This window comes from Scyliorhinus torazame, chromosome 6 (genome assembly GCF_047496885.1).
Source record: "Scyliorhinus torazame isolate Kashiwa2021f chromosome 6, sScyTor2.1, whole genome shotgun sequence".
Classification (NCBI taxonomy): domain Eukaryota; kingdom Metazoa; phylum Chordata; class Chondrichthyes; order Carcharhiniformes; family Scyliorhinidae; genus Scyliorhinus; species Scyliorhinus torazame.
Genome location: NC_092712.1, coordinates 125045427 through 125060786, shown reverse-complemented (window position 1 = coordinate 125060786; position 15360 = coordinate 125045427). Strand labels below are relative to the sequence as shown.

At 45.0% G+C, this 15360-nt stretch overlaps 1 protein-coding gene across 1 annotated transcript in view; it reads right to left on the bottom strand.

The window, feature by feature from the left end:
• Window positions 1-15360, bottom strand: part of dazl (deleted in azoospermia-like) — a 331824-nt gene that overhangs the window by 174072 nt on the left and 142392 nt on the right. Inside the window, exon 6 of the mRNA XM_072510237.1 lies at window positions 10952-11018. Within this exon, the coding sequence (XP_072366338.1) occupies window positions 10952-11018 (67 nt within the window). The remainder of the gene's footprint in view (window positions 1-10951; window positions 11019-15360) is intronic.

The following is a 15360-nucleotide window of genomic DNA, read 5'->3' as shown; positions in this document are numbered from 1 at the left end:
GGCTAATGGTAAGATTCTTGGCAGTGTGGATGAGCAGATAGATCTCGGTGTCCATGTACATAGATCCCTGAAAGTTGCCACCCAGGTTGAGAGGGTTAAGAAGTCGTACGGTGTGTTAGCTTTTATTGGTAAAGGGATTGAGTTTCGGAGCAATGAGGTCATGTTGCAACTGTACAAAACTCTGGTGCGGCTGCATTTGGAGTATTGCGTGCAATTCTGGTCGCCGCATTATAGGAAGGATGAGGAAGCAGAGGAGATTTACCAGAATGTTGCCTGGTATGGAGGGAAGATCTTATGAGAAAAGGCTGGGGGAAGTGAGGCTGTTTTCGTTGGAGAGAAGGTTAAGAGGTGACTTAATTGAGGCATACAAGATGATCAGAGGATTAGATTGGGTGGCCCTTTTTCCTTAGATGGCGATGTATAGCACGAGGGGACATAGCTTTAAATTGAGGGGAGATAGATATAGGACAGATGTCAGAGGTAGGTTCTTTACTCAGAGAGTAGTAAGGGCATGGAATGCCCTGCCTGCAACAGTAGTGGACTCACCAACATTAAGGGCATTCAAACGGTCATTGGATAGACATATGGACGATAAGGGAATAGTGTAGATAGGCTTGAGTGGTTTCACAGGTCGGCGCAACATTGAGGGTCGAAAAGGGCCTGTAATGTTCTATATTGGGGAAAGGCCAAGTATAACAAAATTCGGCAGGAGCGAGGGAATGTGGATTGGGAGCAGCTGTTTAACGGTAAATCCACATTTGAAATGTGGAAGTCTTTTAAGGAAAGGTTGATTAGCGTGCAGGACAGGCATGTCCCTGTGAAAATGAGGGATAGAAATGGCAAGATTAGGGAACCATGGATGACGGGTGGAATTGTGAGACCGGCTAAGATGAAAAAGGAAGCATACATAAGATCTAGGCGACTTAAATCTGATGAAGCTTTGGAGGCATATCGGGAAAGTAGGACAAATCTCAAACGCGCAATAAAGAGGGCTAAAAGGAGTCATGAAATATCTTTGGCTAACAGGGTTAAGGAAAATCCCAAAGCCTTTTATTCGTATATAAGGAGCAAGAGGGTAACTAGAGAAAGGATTGGCCTACTCAAAGACAAAAGAGGGAATTCATGCGTGGAGTCAGAGGAAATGGATGGGATTCTTAATGAGTATTCACCAAGGAGAGGGACATGACGGATGTTGAGGCTAGGGATGGATGTTTAAATACTCTAGGTCAAGTAGGCATAAGGAAGGGGGAAGTTTTGGGTATTCTAAAAGGCATTAAAGTGGACAAGTCCCCAGGTCTGGATGGGATCTATCCCAGGTTACTGAGGGAAGCGATGGACGAAATACACTGATGGCAGGGTCACAACACTGGACGAACTGACACAGAGATTCCAACTAGCTAAGGGCAACGAACTCAGACCTGCAGCTTAGAAAACGTCTTGCAGAAGGAAACAAGGACGTACCCAAGACTACTGCGACAGATACTACTATAGGCATTACATTCTAGGTAGAGGAAACTGTAGCAACATGTACGAACGGCTCCTAGAGAGGGCTGACACTGTACTGGACGTGAAGAGGAAGAAATGGGAGGAAGACCTGGGGCTCAAAAAAGGGTGGGGACTCTGGAGCACAGTACTACATAGGGTCAACTCCACCTCCACAAGACTCAACATAACACAACTAAAGGTTGGACATAGAGCCCACTTAACAAGAACCCGAATGACTAGGTTCTTCCCGGAGGTGGAAGACAGATGTGAATGGTGCCAAGGAGGTCCGACCTACCAAGCCCACATGTTCTGGTCTTGCCCCAGACTTGCTGCTGGGTCCTGGGCACCCTTCTTCGAGGCGAGGGGCTGGTTTAGCACAGGGTTAAAGCGCTGGCTTTGAAAGCAGACCAAGGCAGGCCAGCAGCACGGTTCAATTCCCGTACCAGCCTCCCCGAACAGGCGCCGGAATGTGGCGACTAGGGGCTTTTCACAGTAACTTCATTTGAAGCCTACCTGTGGCAATAAGCGATTTTCATTTCATTCATTTTCATTTCAAGTGGTGGGAATGAAGGAGGAGCATTGCCCAAAAGTGGCAGTCTTCGGGGTATCAGACGAGCCAGATATCTACATGGGGAGGAGGGCGGATGGCCTTGCCTTTGCCTCCCTCATCTCCCGCCGTAGAATCCTGCTCGGCTGGCAGTCAGCAGCACCATCGAAAGCTGCAGACTGGCTGTCCGACCTATCGTAATTTTTCCAAATGGAGAATATCAAATTCGCTATCCGGGGGTCGGAAGATGGCTTCCTCAGAACATGGGAGCCATTCACCCAACTGTTCCGGGACCAGTTTGTGGCCACCGAACACACAAATAAATAATCAAGTAGCTAAGAGCCAAGGGAAAGTAGCCACGACATGAGAAAAGAGAGGGAAGACCCCCGGGAGAGGGTGGGTGGGCGGGGGGGGGGTAGTGCAAGACAGGGTAGTCAAACACAGCTGAAAGGAAAGGGAAGCTGCAGAGACCGGGGGGGGGGGGGGGGGGGGGGGGGGGGGGGGGCAGGGAAGGAGGAAGGGCGGGGGGGGGGGGGGGCAAAGAATAATAGAGGGGAGCAAAGACGTTGGAACACACACCACGACCACAACGAGCACAGCAGGGCAACAGAGAGTAAGAAAGTACAGGAGGAAGGAACAGCAGACTGCCAAGGCGGAAGCAAACATACAATAACAACAGTGAAAACCGACCAGGAGAAGCAAGTAACACCGGGGGCACTGTCCAGGCGCCCCACCCACACAGGTTTGTTTTGCTTGTTCAATATGCATTTTATTTTATTTATAAAAATGACATGTATAATGTATTTGTTTCTCCATTGCTTCCATGTATATACACTTCCCCAGTTATTTTCCTACCCCTTGTTTTTTTCAGTTATGTGTTTTAGTTATCTCTTTGGGTATTTTCTTATAAATTTAGAGTACCCAATTTTTTTTTCCAAGGGGCAATTTAGCATGGCCAATCCACCTTACCTGCACATCTTTTGGGTTGTGGAGGCGAGATCCACAGACATGGAGAGAATGTGCAAACTCCACATGGACAGTGACCCAGGCCCAGGGTCGAACCTGCGACCTCGGCGCCATGATGCAGCAATGCTAACCACTGTGCCACCGAGCTGCCTACTCTTTTTGGTTTCTCTATGTGTACATCTGTAAATATACCATGTATAAAAAACATTTAAAAAAGACACCTCCCTTGGCCAAAACCCTCAGCACTTCCTTGTGCCGTATCCCTCTGTACACATCCTAGCCATGTATTTGTCGAGATGCCTTTTGAACGCCGTTAATTGGATTGGATTTGTTTGTCATTTGTACCAAGGTACAATGAAAAGTATTTTTCTGCGAGCCGCTCAAACAGATCATTTAGTGCATGAAAAGAAAGAAAATACATAATAGGGCAACACAAGCTACACAATGTAAATACATAGACACCGGCATCAGGTGAAGCATACAGGAGTGTAGTATTAATCAGGTCATTCCATAAGGTGGTCATTTAGGAGTCTGGTAACAGTGGGGAAGAAGTGGTTTTTGAATCTGTTCATGCGTGTTCTCAGACTTTTGTATCTCCTGGCCGATCGGCTTCCACAACCTCCCCTAGCAATACGTTCCAGGCACTCACCACCCTCTACGTAAAAAACCTGCCTCGCACATCTCTTCTAAACTTTGAGCAATGGGCCTTAAACCTATGTGCCCTGGTGACTGACCCCTCCACCCTGGGAAAGAGTGCCTGCCCCTCCTAATTTTGTAGACCTCTATCAATCAGGTCACCCCTAAACCTCTTGTCGCTCTAATGAAAACAGTCAGAGTCTATTCAGTCTCTCTGCATAGCTAACATCCTCCAGACCAGACAACATCCTAGTAAACCTCCTCTGCACCCTCTCCAAAGCTTTCACATCATTCTGGTACTGTGACAACCAGAATTGTGTGCAATATTCCAAATGTGGCATTACCAAGGGTCTATACAACTGTAGCACGACTTGCCAGTTTTTATACTCCTGAAGGCAAGCATTCCATATGCTTTCTTGACTACCTTGCCCACTGGTGTTGCCACTTTCAACGATTTGTGGACCTGAACGCCCAGATCTCTCAAACTTTATTTATTCAAAGAGTTTTGCCATTTATGGATGTTAGACCTACCAAAATGCATTACCTCACATTTGTCTGGATTAAATTCCCAATTGCCATTTCTCTGTCCAAGTCTCCAATCTATCTATGTCCTGCTGTATCCACTGGCAATCCCCAACACTATCTGCCACTCCACCATCCAAGGACCTCCACAAAGCATGGAGGCTATTCATCAGCCTGTTCCAAGATCTTTTCAAGGCCAATAGCAGATAGGAAGGGTGGGGGCAGGGGGCCAGTAAAGGCAGACAGGACCACATATAGAAGATAGGAACGGGGGAAGAACCCAGGGAAACATCAGGAGTGGACACGGGAAAAGATCAAAGAGGGGGGGGGGGGGCTAGAGGGTCCCCTCCAACAAAGCCATTAGGACAACAGTAACAAACCTAAAACGAAAGAGGGCCTACAGCATCTACAAAAGAAGAAAGGGCCCAAACAACAAAAAGGGGGTGGGGGTGAGTGGGGAAGGCCAATAAAAGTGGAACCTGTAAATTGTACATACGAAGGATGTTGCTCACCTATTGTATAGTGTACAGATGTAAAAATTCAACAACAATATATTTTTTTAAAGGACAAGGGGGTCAGGAGGTAGAGTCTTGGGGGTTATTTCCATTGTTTGGCCTTTGTAAATTGGAACCGGTCTACAGTCTTGTTTATTTTGTACCGTATAAAATACAAAATGAAAAACCTGAAAAAAAGTATGTCCTGTCGACTAAAAACTGTCCCATCAGTCTATTCTCAACTCATCATCTGTGCTGTCGACCGGTGGTTGACAAATGGAGGCATGTGCTCACCAACAGCCTGCTCACCAAGACTCAGTTAGGGCTAGCAGGTAATTCTGTCTCAGACTGCGTAACAGCCTCGATCCAAACATGGACAAAAAAGTTGAATTCCAGAAGGGATTACTTTCAACCTCAAGGAACCCTAAAGTAAATTCACTGGGTATCAGAGGAAATAATCTCCACTGTCATTCACAGAACAAAAGGAAATGGCTGTGGGAGATCAGAGGCCAATCAGAGTCCCAAGGCATCACTGCGCAAATTCCTCAGGACAGTGTAACAGGCTCACTCAAGTTGCTGCAATGCTCATAAAGGTCAGAAGTAGGGATGTTAGCGAATTACTTTACAATGTCAGTTCCATTCATTCACAACTGCTCAGCATGCAGCAAGATCTGGGGGGGGGGGGGGGGGGGGAAATTTTTTTTTTAAAAAAATAAAAAAATAAAAAATCGAGGCTTGGGCTGTTAAGTAGCAAGTAACTTTCATACCCACATATAAATGCCAAGAAAGCTACAAGAGCAGGTCAGAGGATGGATATTCTACAGCAAGTAACTTCACTTCCCAGAGCCTTTCTACCATCAAAAAGGCATGAGCAATAAGTGTGAACTTGCCTTGATAAGTGCAGCTCCAACAATACACGAGAAACTAGACATTATTCAAGCACAAAAAAGGTCCTCTTGATTGGCACTCCATTCACCACCTTCAAAATTCGCTCCTTCCACCAGCAGCTCATCATGGCTGCAGCATGCACCACTTGCAAGATGCATTGCAGCAATTTGTCAGGGCTTTGACAACATCTCCCAAACCCACAATATTACCTGGTAGGACAAAAGCAACAAGCACATGGGAAAACCACCTCCTCCTCAGACTATGCTGATTTGGGAAGGATAATCACAGTTCTTTCATCTTTTAACCCAGTCACAATCCACAAATGCCTAACAGCACACAGAAAAGTGTTATCATGCAGATTTTAAGAGGGTGGCTCATCATGACCCTAAACCATTTGGGATGGCCAGCAAATACTGGCCTTGCCTGCGACGTCCACATGAGAATGAATACAAAAAAATACTCATGTAAAGTCTGAATAGTTCCTTCAAAAGGGAATTCTTGGCAGATCTTCATTTCAAAGCAACTGAAGTATTCACCATTTTTTAGACTTGAGAAAGCATACCAGGTAACAAGGAACACCCGTTTATCATCTGATCCAGAAGGCGAACCAAAATGTCATGCTTGGCTAACTACAATTTCACCACTGCTTTGAGGCTCAAGGAAGAAATATCTCTACTTATTAGTGATAATAGTAGGAATGTCTGTCTGACTCAGGAGGCAATGACTGTACTTAGACTATGTCATTTCTGGATTGAACATTGTTGCGACTGCAGAGGCAGACTAGATTGGCATTCATTTTCACAGCTGGCACAGATAAATAATATTGACCCAAGATCAACAGATTATTTTTTTCCCCCCCACCAGTGGGCCATTTTCTGCCATTAGGTGTTTTTTCTTTGTCCTCTGCTTTTTCCATGCCCTTCCCAATTGCTCACCTCCCAGCACTTCAGGTGGCACCAAGGATAATCCCATGGATTGACTGATCCTGGTCAACCAGAGTTGTGCTAGCAGACATCCTTGTATCACCGATGTGGGCAGTCACCGACAGCCTGTCTTTTGATGCCCAAATCAGCACCAGGACTGCCAAGGCTACAGCTGGTCATGTCAAGGTTGAGAAAGTGTTGGTGGACCAACAGCAAACTATCTGAAAATACAAAGCTCTATGTACACCAGCCTGGTGTTTTCAGCACCCTCCATTACAGCAGTAAAGCATGGACAACATTTGCAAGCTAGGAAAGGTGGCTCGGCTGAATATCTTTCACCTCCGCTGCCTCAGACGAATGTTAGGCATCTTTTGGCAAGACCGAATGTAGAGAACAAAAATACCAGTGTGCAGGGCCCTCCAGCGTGTTTGACCTCATGTCAACAGTGACTACATTGACTGGGTCATATGCACCGAATAATGACCATATCCCAAAAGATATGCTCCATAGCAAGCTTGCTTTGCTCAGAAGTAGTAAAACAGATGTGAGTTCAAGTTCATTGCTGCAAGAGCCGTGATCTCAACAAGACTATGAGGGAAGAAATTAATGGAAATTGAAGGGTGAGGTTTTTCAACTGTGAAGCGAAGGGAGGGCAAAGAAACCCAGTGAGCAATTAAGGGAAAAGGTGGGTCAGCAGCAAGAATGAGTTGGTTGAATGGACAAGGACAGAGTGGAAGAAAATCTGAAATACTATGAAAGCAATTAAATGGTCATTTGTGACGGAGCTCCCATGATTTAATTAATTGTGCACTATACCACTGATCTACGAGTGTGCATTAAAAATGGCATCAACGCAAGGTTCCTTCTCATCAATGATGAAAAGGTTACTGATCTGAAATGTTAACACTTATTATCTTTCCACAGCTTGCCTGACCAGAGTGTTTCCAGCATCCATTGTATTTTGCTTTTGAATCACGCTGTTATTGCTCAAATCAATTAATCAGAATGAAAGACACTATAACTACAAGGAAAATGACCAGAAAACTGCCAATGTAAAACCAAAAAGTCACAAATAAAGGGGAAAAAAGTGATCACTTATTGTTTTTTTGTCCTTTAGTAACGGAAATCTCAATGTTTAAAATAAGGCTTTGGACCAACTAATAACAAGTTGCAGTGACTAGTCTATGCATTTGAATAAAATAAATTCATTCGCTTCAAAGTCTCCAGACAAGTCACTGCTTCGTCCTCACCAAGAACATATGAACCAGAAGAACATAGAATCATAGAATTTACAGTGCAGGAGACCATTCGGTCCATCAAGTCTGCACCGGCCCTTGGAAAGGGCACCCTAGCTAAGCCCACTCCTCCACCCTATCCCTGTAACCCAGTAACCCCATCTACCCTTTCTAGACACCAAGGGCAATTTATCTTGGCCAATCCACCTAACCTGCACATCTTTGGACTGTGGGAGGAAACCAGAGCACCCGGAGGAAACCCTCGCAGACACTGGGAGAACATGCAGACTCCGCACAGACAGTGAGCCAAGCCGGCAATCGAACCTGGGACCCTGGAGCTGTGAAGCAATTGTGCTAACCACTATGCTACCATGCCACCCATGTAGGAGTGGCAGGAAAAGAGTAAAGCTTTGCAATTACACAAGGTTACCTACATGGGTGTATGGGAAAAAAACTACGTTGTGAAGTTTCAGTTCTATAGAGAAATCAAAAATGTATTACTTTACACCACTTTCCTGTGGTATCCATTCTCGGTATAACCTGGATTTCAAGTAATTTCAATATGGTGCCACACAAAGGTCAACAAGGAGTTCACCGAGTGCATTCAAGATGGCGCCGGAGTGTGGCGACTCACTGCGAGCTCTCTCCCACAGATGCTTTTTCATGTATGGAACAACCTGTCTGGACTGTACACAGAAGAATACTTTTCACTGTACCTCTGTACACGTGACAATAAACCCAAATCCATTATGAAGGTGTTACCAACCAGATTTAACTGAACATTTTATAGAATTTCCCAACATGCAATGATGGGATTTGGAATAAAAAAAATAGCAAGGAGTTGGGAATTCCTTTGATTTTTAACTTTAACTTTCAAGCCATTATTGCAGTCACAGGCGGCAAGTGAAGAAATCATGGACTTGAAAACTATGATTTATTTTAGTCTACTGAAAATAATGGGCATGCCAATTGCAGAGTCAGCTTTAATCCTTCAGTTTAGAGACTACCATCAACCACAAAGTATTTATTTCCCTCTATTTAATCAATAATCCAACCTCCAAGCCAATACAGAAATGCAGAACCATGAAATATGGACAAGGGGCTTACATCATTGAATGCTACTCAATTTCAGATTACATCTTTTTTCTTATTCATTCAAGAATGTGGGCTTTGCTGGCTAGACCAGCATTTATTTCCCATCTCCAATTGTCCTCGAGAAGGTGATGGTAAACTGCCTTCTCACTGCAGTCCATGTGATGTAGGTACACCCACATTATTATTATGACTTGTTCAGTTTAGTTTGTGTTCCATGTTAACCCTCAAGATGTTAATAGTGGCAGATACAGCAATGGCAATGCCATTGCACGTCAAGGGGTGGTGGTTAGATCATTTGGACATGGACTGCTTCAGTATCGGAGTCAGCACAAATGGTGAACATTATACAATCATCAACGAACATGCCTACTTCAGACCTTTTTTTTTTTTTTTAAAAACCCTAATTAAGGGGCAATTTAGCATGGCCAATCCACTTACCCTGCACATCTTTGGGATGCGGGGGTGAGACCCACACATACTTCTGGCCTTATGATGGAAGAAAGGGCAGCATGGTGGTCAATGGTTAGTTCTGCTGCCTCACAGCTCCGCGAAGACCCAGGTTCGATCCCGACCCTCTGCCCGTGTGGTTTGCACATTCTCCCCACAACCCAAGAGATGTGCAGGATAGGTGGATTGGCCAGGCTAAATTGCCCCTTATTTGGAGAAAAAAATGAATTGGTTACTTATTTTTCTTTCATTTTAAAAAGGGAGGCAAGGTCATTGATGAAGCAGCTGAAGATGGTTGGGCCTAGGACATTACCTTGGAATTGCAACCCAGAGACCCTCAAATGTCAGCGCTTGAAGACCCATGCACATACATTCTAGTAACTTAATGTAATGCAAATGGTTCATGATGAGCCTCCTAAGCAAGTTAATTTCCATAAAGAGGATTTAGAGACCAACAACAGAGCTTGATCCAAAACTTGGTTATGACACAACCATTTCACCCCAAGCATAAAACCCAGAAGCTCTACTACATAAACTAGATTGCTGAATCTTTCACAAAGGGATGAAGGCAAAAGAAATCTTTTAGATGCAACAGACCAAAACATGTACCGTATTTGAGGATAAGGCTACTAGAAACTCAAGCAACACGTCAGTGCTATCGAGCAGTGATTTGCGTATTAATTTTGAGCATACCCTCATCTTTGTAAATACTTCCATTTTCCTGCATTCCCTCTTCATCTGAGACAACTGAATTGGAGATAGAATAAGGTGACATACAAATTGGGAGGAGTAGGCCTACACTTGACCCCTAGAGCCTTCTGTCGTTTAGTAAAATCATAGTTGATCTGATTGTAACCTCACTCACCCCGAAAACAATTACCCCCTTTGGTCATCAAGAATCTATCTCACTCAGCCTTAGAAACATTCAAGGATTCTTCTTCCATCAGTTTGAGAGAGTTCCAAACACTCAGAAAAAGCTCTCCTCATCTCATCTTAACTGGGTGATCCCTCAATTTTAAACAGTGATCCTGAGTTCTAGATTCTGCCACAAGAGGGAACATCCTTTTCACATCCACTGAGTCAAGACCCTTCAGGATCTTATACATTTCAATGTTATCTCCTACTCTTCTAAAAGCAGCAGATACAAACATAGCCTGTCCAACCTTTCCTCGCAACACAAACCACCCATTCTAGATTTCAACCTTTCCTCGCAACACAAACCACCCATTCTAGATATTAATCTAGTAAATAGTCTCCAAACTTCTAACGTAGTTACATCCTTCCTCATTGTTACATCCTTCTTCAAATAAGAATATTGTAAACAGTACTTGAGATGGTGTCACCAATGACCCAGATAACTGAAACAAGACCCTACTTTTGTATTCAATTCCCCTAACAAGAAATACAACATTCTATTTGCTTTCCTAATTACTTTCTGTACTTTCTTATTAATATTTTGCAATTCCTACACTAGAGCACCCATACCCTCTGCTTCTCAGAGCGCTGCAATCACCATTTAGATGCAGATTCCATTTGGACAGTCAGTCAGTGAGCCACAGAATCCTGAAGATAATGAGGTGGAGGATTTGCAACTGAGCTGACAACAAGATTACCACTAAGTGAAACAATTTACCCCAATGAAGGGCCGTATATCTGGAATAATTTTAAATAAATTGTAACTTAGCCACCTTCATAAACTAAAACTCCACTTACATGAATCTTGTTGCTTCCTGATTGCAGGCCCGATCTTCAATTTCTTCCCTTTGAAGTTGATCTGTGACTATAAAAAGGAAAAACAATCAATCAACATGTCCACTTCAACATGAAATTTCATTAGAAAGAGATAATCAATTCAGTTTTTTAACTCCCTCGGTCACTGGCGGGTCGGGTAAAGGCGGTTAAAATGAATGTGTTGTCGCGATTCCTGTTTATTTTCCAATGCCTGCTGATTTTTCTGCCAAAGGCATTTTTTCGAGAGATTGAAGGGATGATTACCTTGTTCATATGGGATGGGAAGGTGGCCAGAATTAGAAATGTGCTACTACAGAGAGGAATGCAGGCAGGGGGTTTGGGTCTTCTGAACCCGATGTATTATTACTGGGCGGCAAATGTGGAGAAGGTATGGAGCTGGGTCAGAGGGGTTGACTCCCAATGGGTTAGAATGGAGGAGAGTTTGTGTAGGGGTCAGGATTGAAAGCGCTAGCAACAGCGCCGCTCCAGATGGCCCCAGGGGTCCGGTAGTAATAGCTTTGTTGAGAATGGAGAGGCAGTTTCATCAGCACTTCGGGTTGGGGGGCAGGGTCAAGGGAAATGCCGATTCGGGGAAACCATAGATTTGAGCCAGGGAAGTGGTATGGGAATTTTCGGAGATGGAAGGAGAAAGGGAAATTTCTTCAGAGGGTGGTGAGCATCTAGAATGAGCTGCCAGAGACAGCGGTAGAGGCCGGATACGATTTTTTTCCTTTAAAAACTGTTAGACAGTTACATTGGCAGTGTGGGTATAGAGGGACATGGGCCAAATGCGGGCAAGTGGACTAACTTATTGATAGAAACTGGACAGCATGAACAAGCTGGGCCAAAGGGCCTGTTTCCATGCTGTAAACATCTGTGACACTCTGACCCAAGCTGGGAATCGAACCTGGGACCCTGGAGCTGTGAAGCAACTGTGCTAACCACTGTGCTACCGTGCTGCTCATATCCAAATAGTTTTTTAAAAATTAAATCTTTTTATTCTCATTTTCATCAACAATCAAAGACAAAACACACCAAAACAAACACAATAACAATCCCCCACACAAACCGCACCCCGCTCAATATACAGACCAAAACCCATACATTCCAGGTATAAACCCCCCCCCACAAATTCACAATCAATCCGTAAACAGTGTAACCAAAGACAACAATACTGCTAATCCCCCCCCCCCCAATATTCAATGGCAACGAATTCTCGGAAGTTCATAAAAACAGCCCCCATGAATTGTGAAATCCTTCCTTCATTGGACTTGTTTATTGTCACGTGTACAGAGTTACAGTGAAAAGGAGTTTTCTGCGAGCAGTTCAAACAGATCATGAAGTACATGAAAAAGCAAAGAAAAGAAGAAAACACATAATAGGGCAACACAAGGTACACAATGCTGACACTTCACCTTCCCGAATCAAAGAAATTCAAGTAGGTCATCCCCACCAAGCTGTGGGGATGACCTACTTGAGAAGCCGACCTCTACCCCAAAAAGACCCTCCTCCGGGCATTCAGCCAGGCAAAGGCTAACATCTGCTCTCACACCCACCCGCCGCCTAAGTCGGTCCAATCCCCCGAAACAGGCTTCTAGGCGCTCTGGTTCCAAGTTCATGAGCACTATCCCCCAAGGTGACCCTGAAAAACTCCCTCTAACAAACCCCTCACATTCTACGTAACTATCCTAACTGGGGGTTTCTCACTTCTCTTCTCCCCCCCCCCCCCCATATCCACCATCCTCATAACTCCAGTCTCTGCCCACTGGGCATGGCCCGCCCTGTCCCAGTGTTACGATCGAGCCCCTCCCCCATCCCAGAATCCTCCCACTTCCTCTCGAAAACACCGCACCCAGTATCCATCCTCTCCCCAAACTTTCCGCACCTCTTGGGCCCGTCGAACGAAACTTGCCGTACCAGGCTTGGATGGCCACAGCCCCTCCCCCACTACACTCCCGTTCACTGGCCAGCTTGAGCTAGCCAGTGTGGAGGCTCTTGCCCAGGCCTCATTCCCCTCCCTCCTGCCTGGTCCCAGGAAAACAAAGATCCCCTTCAACATACAACCCCAATGTAAACACAAACCCCAAAGAACTATCATTGCAACAGAAAATCTCAACTCTTGACTTGTCCAAACATGCAACTTCAACTCATTTAGCGCATCTCACAACATGGTGAAAAATAGAGCTACATACACTGCTCCACCCACCCACCCCTCTACCCTCAGTCCAAGTCCAATCCTCAGTCCCAATTCTCACTTCTGCTCGTCCTTCTGCTTTCACAAACGCCTCTGCCGCTTCCACCGTCTCAAAATAAGAGTCTTTGGAGTTGTAGGTCACCCTCAACTTAGCTGGATGGGTACACTATGCCGAACCACACCCTGCTGTTATACAGTGCCGTCTTCACTCAGACAAAGGCCCCTGCCTTCTCTCCAACTCCACCGTAAAGTCCTGGTATATATGTATACCAGCTCCAGCCCACTGCACCTCCTGCCACTGCTTTGCCCAACTCAGGACCTTCTCCTTCACTTGTCACCTATGGAAACAAATAATGACTGCCCTTTGCAGCTAATTTGCCTTTGGTTTAGGCCTCCACGCTCCATGAGCCCGATCCAGTTCGTACTGAGGGGGGGGGGGGGATCTTCCAACAGCTCCGCCAACATCTTGGCAAAATACTCCATCGGCCTCAGATCTGTTTTCCAAGTCTTCCATTTTGGCTCGCAGACCCTTGTTAGCCTCCACCACTCTCTGCAGCTCCTCACCCATCAAGGCGAGTTGATCACTGTGTTGTGACAAGGCCTCCTCCACTCCCTTCAGTTTCTCACCCTGCTCCTGCACTTCGGCCGATGTCCTTGACACCACCTCCTCCACCAGCACCTTCAATGCTGCCTGATATCATCTCCTTCCTCATCACCTCCATGTGCTTTTGCGAACTATTTTTCAAGTCCCACAATCATCATGGGCTGGTTTAGCACAGGGCTAAATCGCTGGCTTTGAAAGCAGACTAAGGCAGGCCAGCAGCACGGTTCAATTCCCGTACCAGCCTCCCCGAACAGGTGCCGGATTGTGGCGATTAGGAGCTTTTCACAGTAACTACATTGGAAGCATACTTGTGACAATAAGCGATTTTCATTTAATTTCACCTCGGTAATCTTTTCTGCCGTGAACAGTGCGGCCCCGCCCAACGTCTCAGCCTCCGCCATCCTTCCAGTTGTTGAGCAGACCCTTCCACTCGATGGCAAACCTTCATTCACCCCCTTCTGCACGGCAGCTTTTCTTTGGGTTTTGGACATCTTTCTTCCTGCACTTATTTAACAAAATTGCCCCTGGGACCGGGCATTAAATTCTAAAAAAAAAAAAAAAAAAAAAAAAAACAAGCCTCGAGCAGGAACCATCCAACGTGCGACCTCCTCCTACATGCCGCCACCGGAAGTCCCAAATCCAAATAGTTAATAAATCTAAATTCCCTCAGCACAGCAGACAACAGACTAATATTTATTAGCTATAAATATGGATTAAAAAAAAAAAAAAGTCATGGTATCTGAAATGGTGTCACTGGCTGGGCCAGCATTATTTCCATACAGGCTTAAATAAAATTACTCAGTTAGCTCAATTTCAATACTAAGTGAAATACGATCACCTTTGAAATAAGTTGTAGCATCGTTACCTTACCATTAGCAAGTAATATCTTTTTCTCCAAACATATCAAAGCAACTCGAAACTGGGCATCCACAAGGTGCTGTGGGCCATCAACAGCAGCAGAATTATATACAACCACAACCTTATGGTCAGGCATATTTCCACATTACCATCAAGTTGGGTATCAATCCTAGTTAAACAAGAGTGGAGGAAGTCATGCTAGGAGCAGCATACCTAAACAGGAGGTGTCAGTCTGGTGACGCAACAACACAGGACTACCTACATGCCAAAGAATGAAAGCAGAATGCAATTGGCAGTGCTAAGCAATCCCACACCATCCCAAGGTCCCACCTCAGTTGTGAATGACTGTGGACAATTAACTGGAGGAGACTCGACATATCCCCATCCTAAATGGAGAAGCCCAGCACATCAGTGCAAAAGGCAAGGCTCAAGCATTCAAAACCAATCTTCAGCCAAAAGTGCCACATGGATGATCCATCTCAACCTCATCATAGGTGTCAGTGTTCAACCAAGTTGATTCATTACACAAGATATCTTCACTACACATGATATCAAGAAAAGGCTGAAGGCAACTGGATATTGCAATGGCTGTGGGCCCTGCCAACATTCTGGCAATAGCACTGAATTTGCACACCCAAATAAGCCATGCCCCTAGCAAATCATTCAATACTACAAAACTGACATCTACCCAGCAATGGGCAAAATTTTGCAGCTAACAAAAAAAAAAGCATGAAA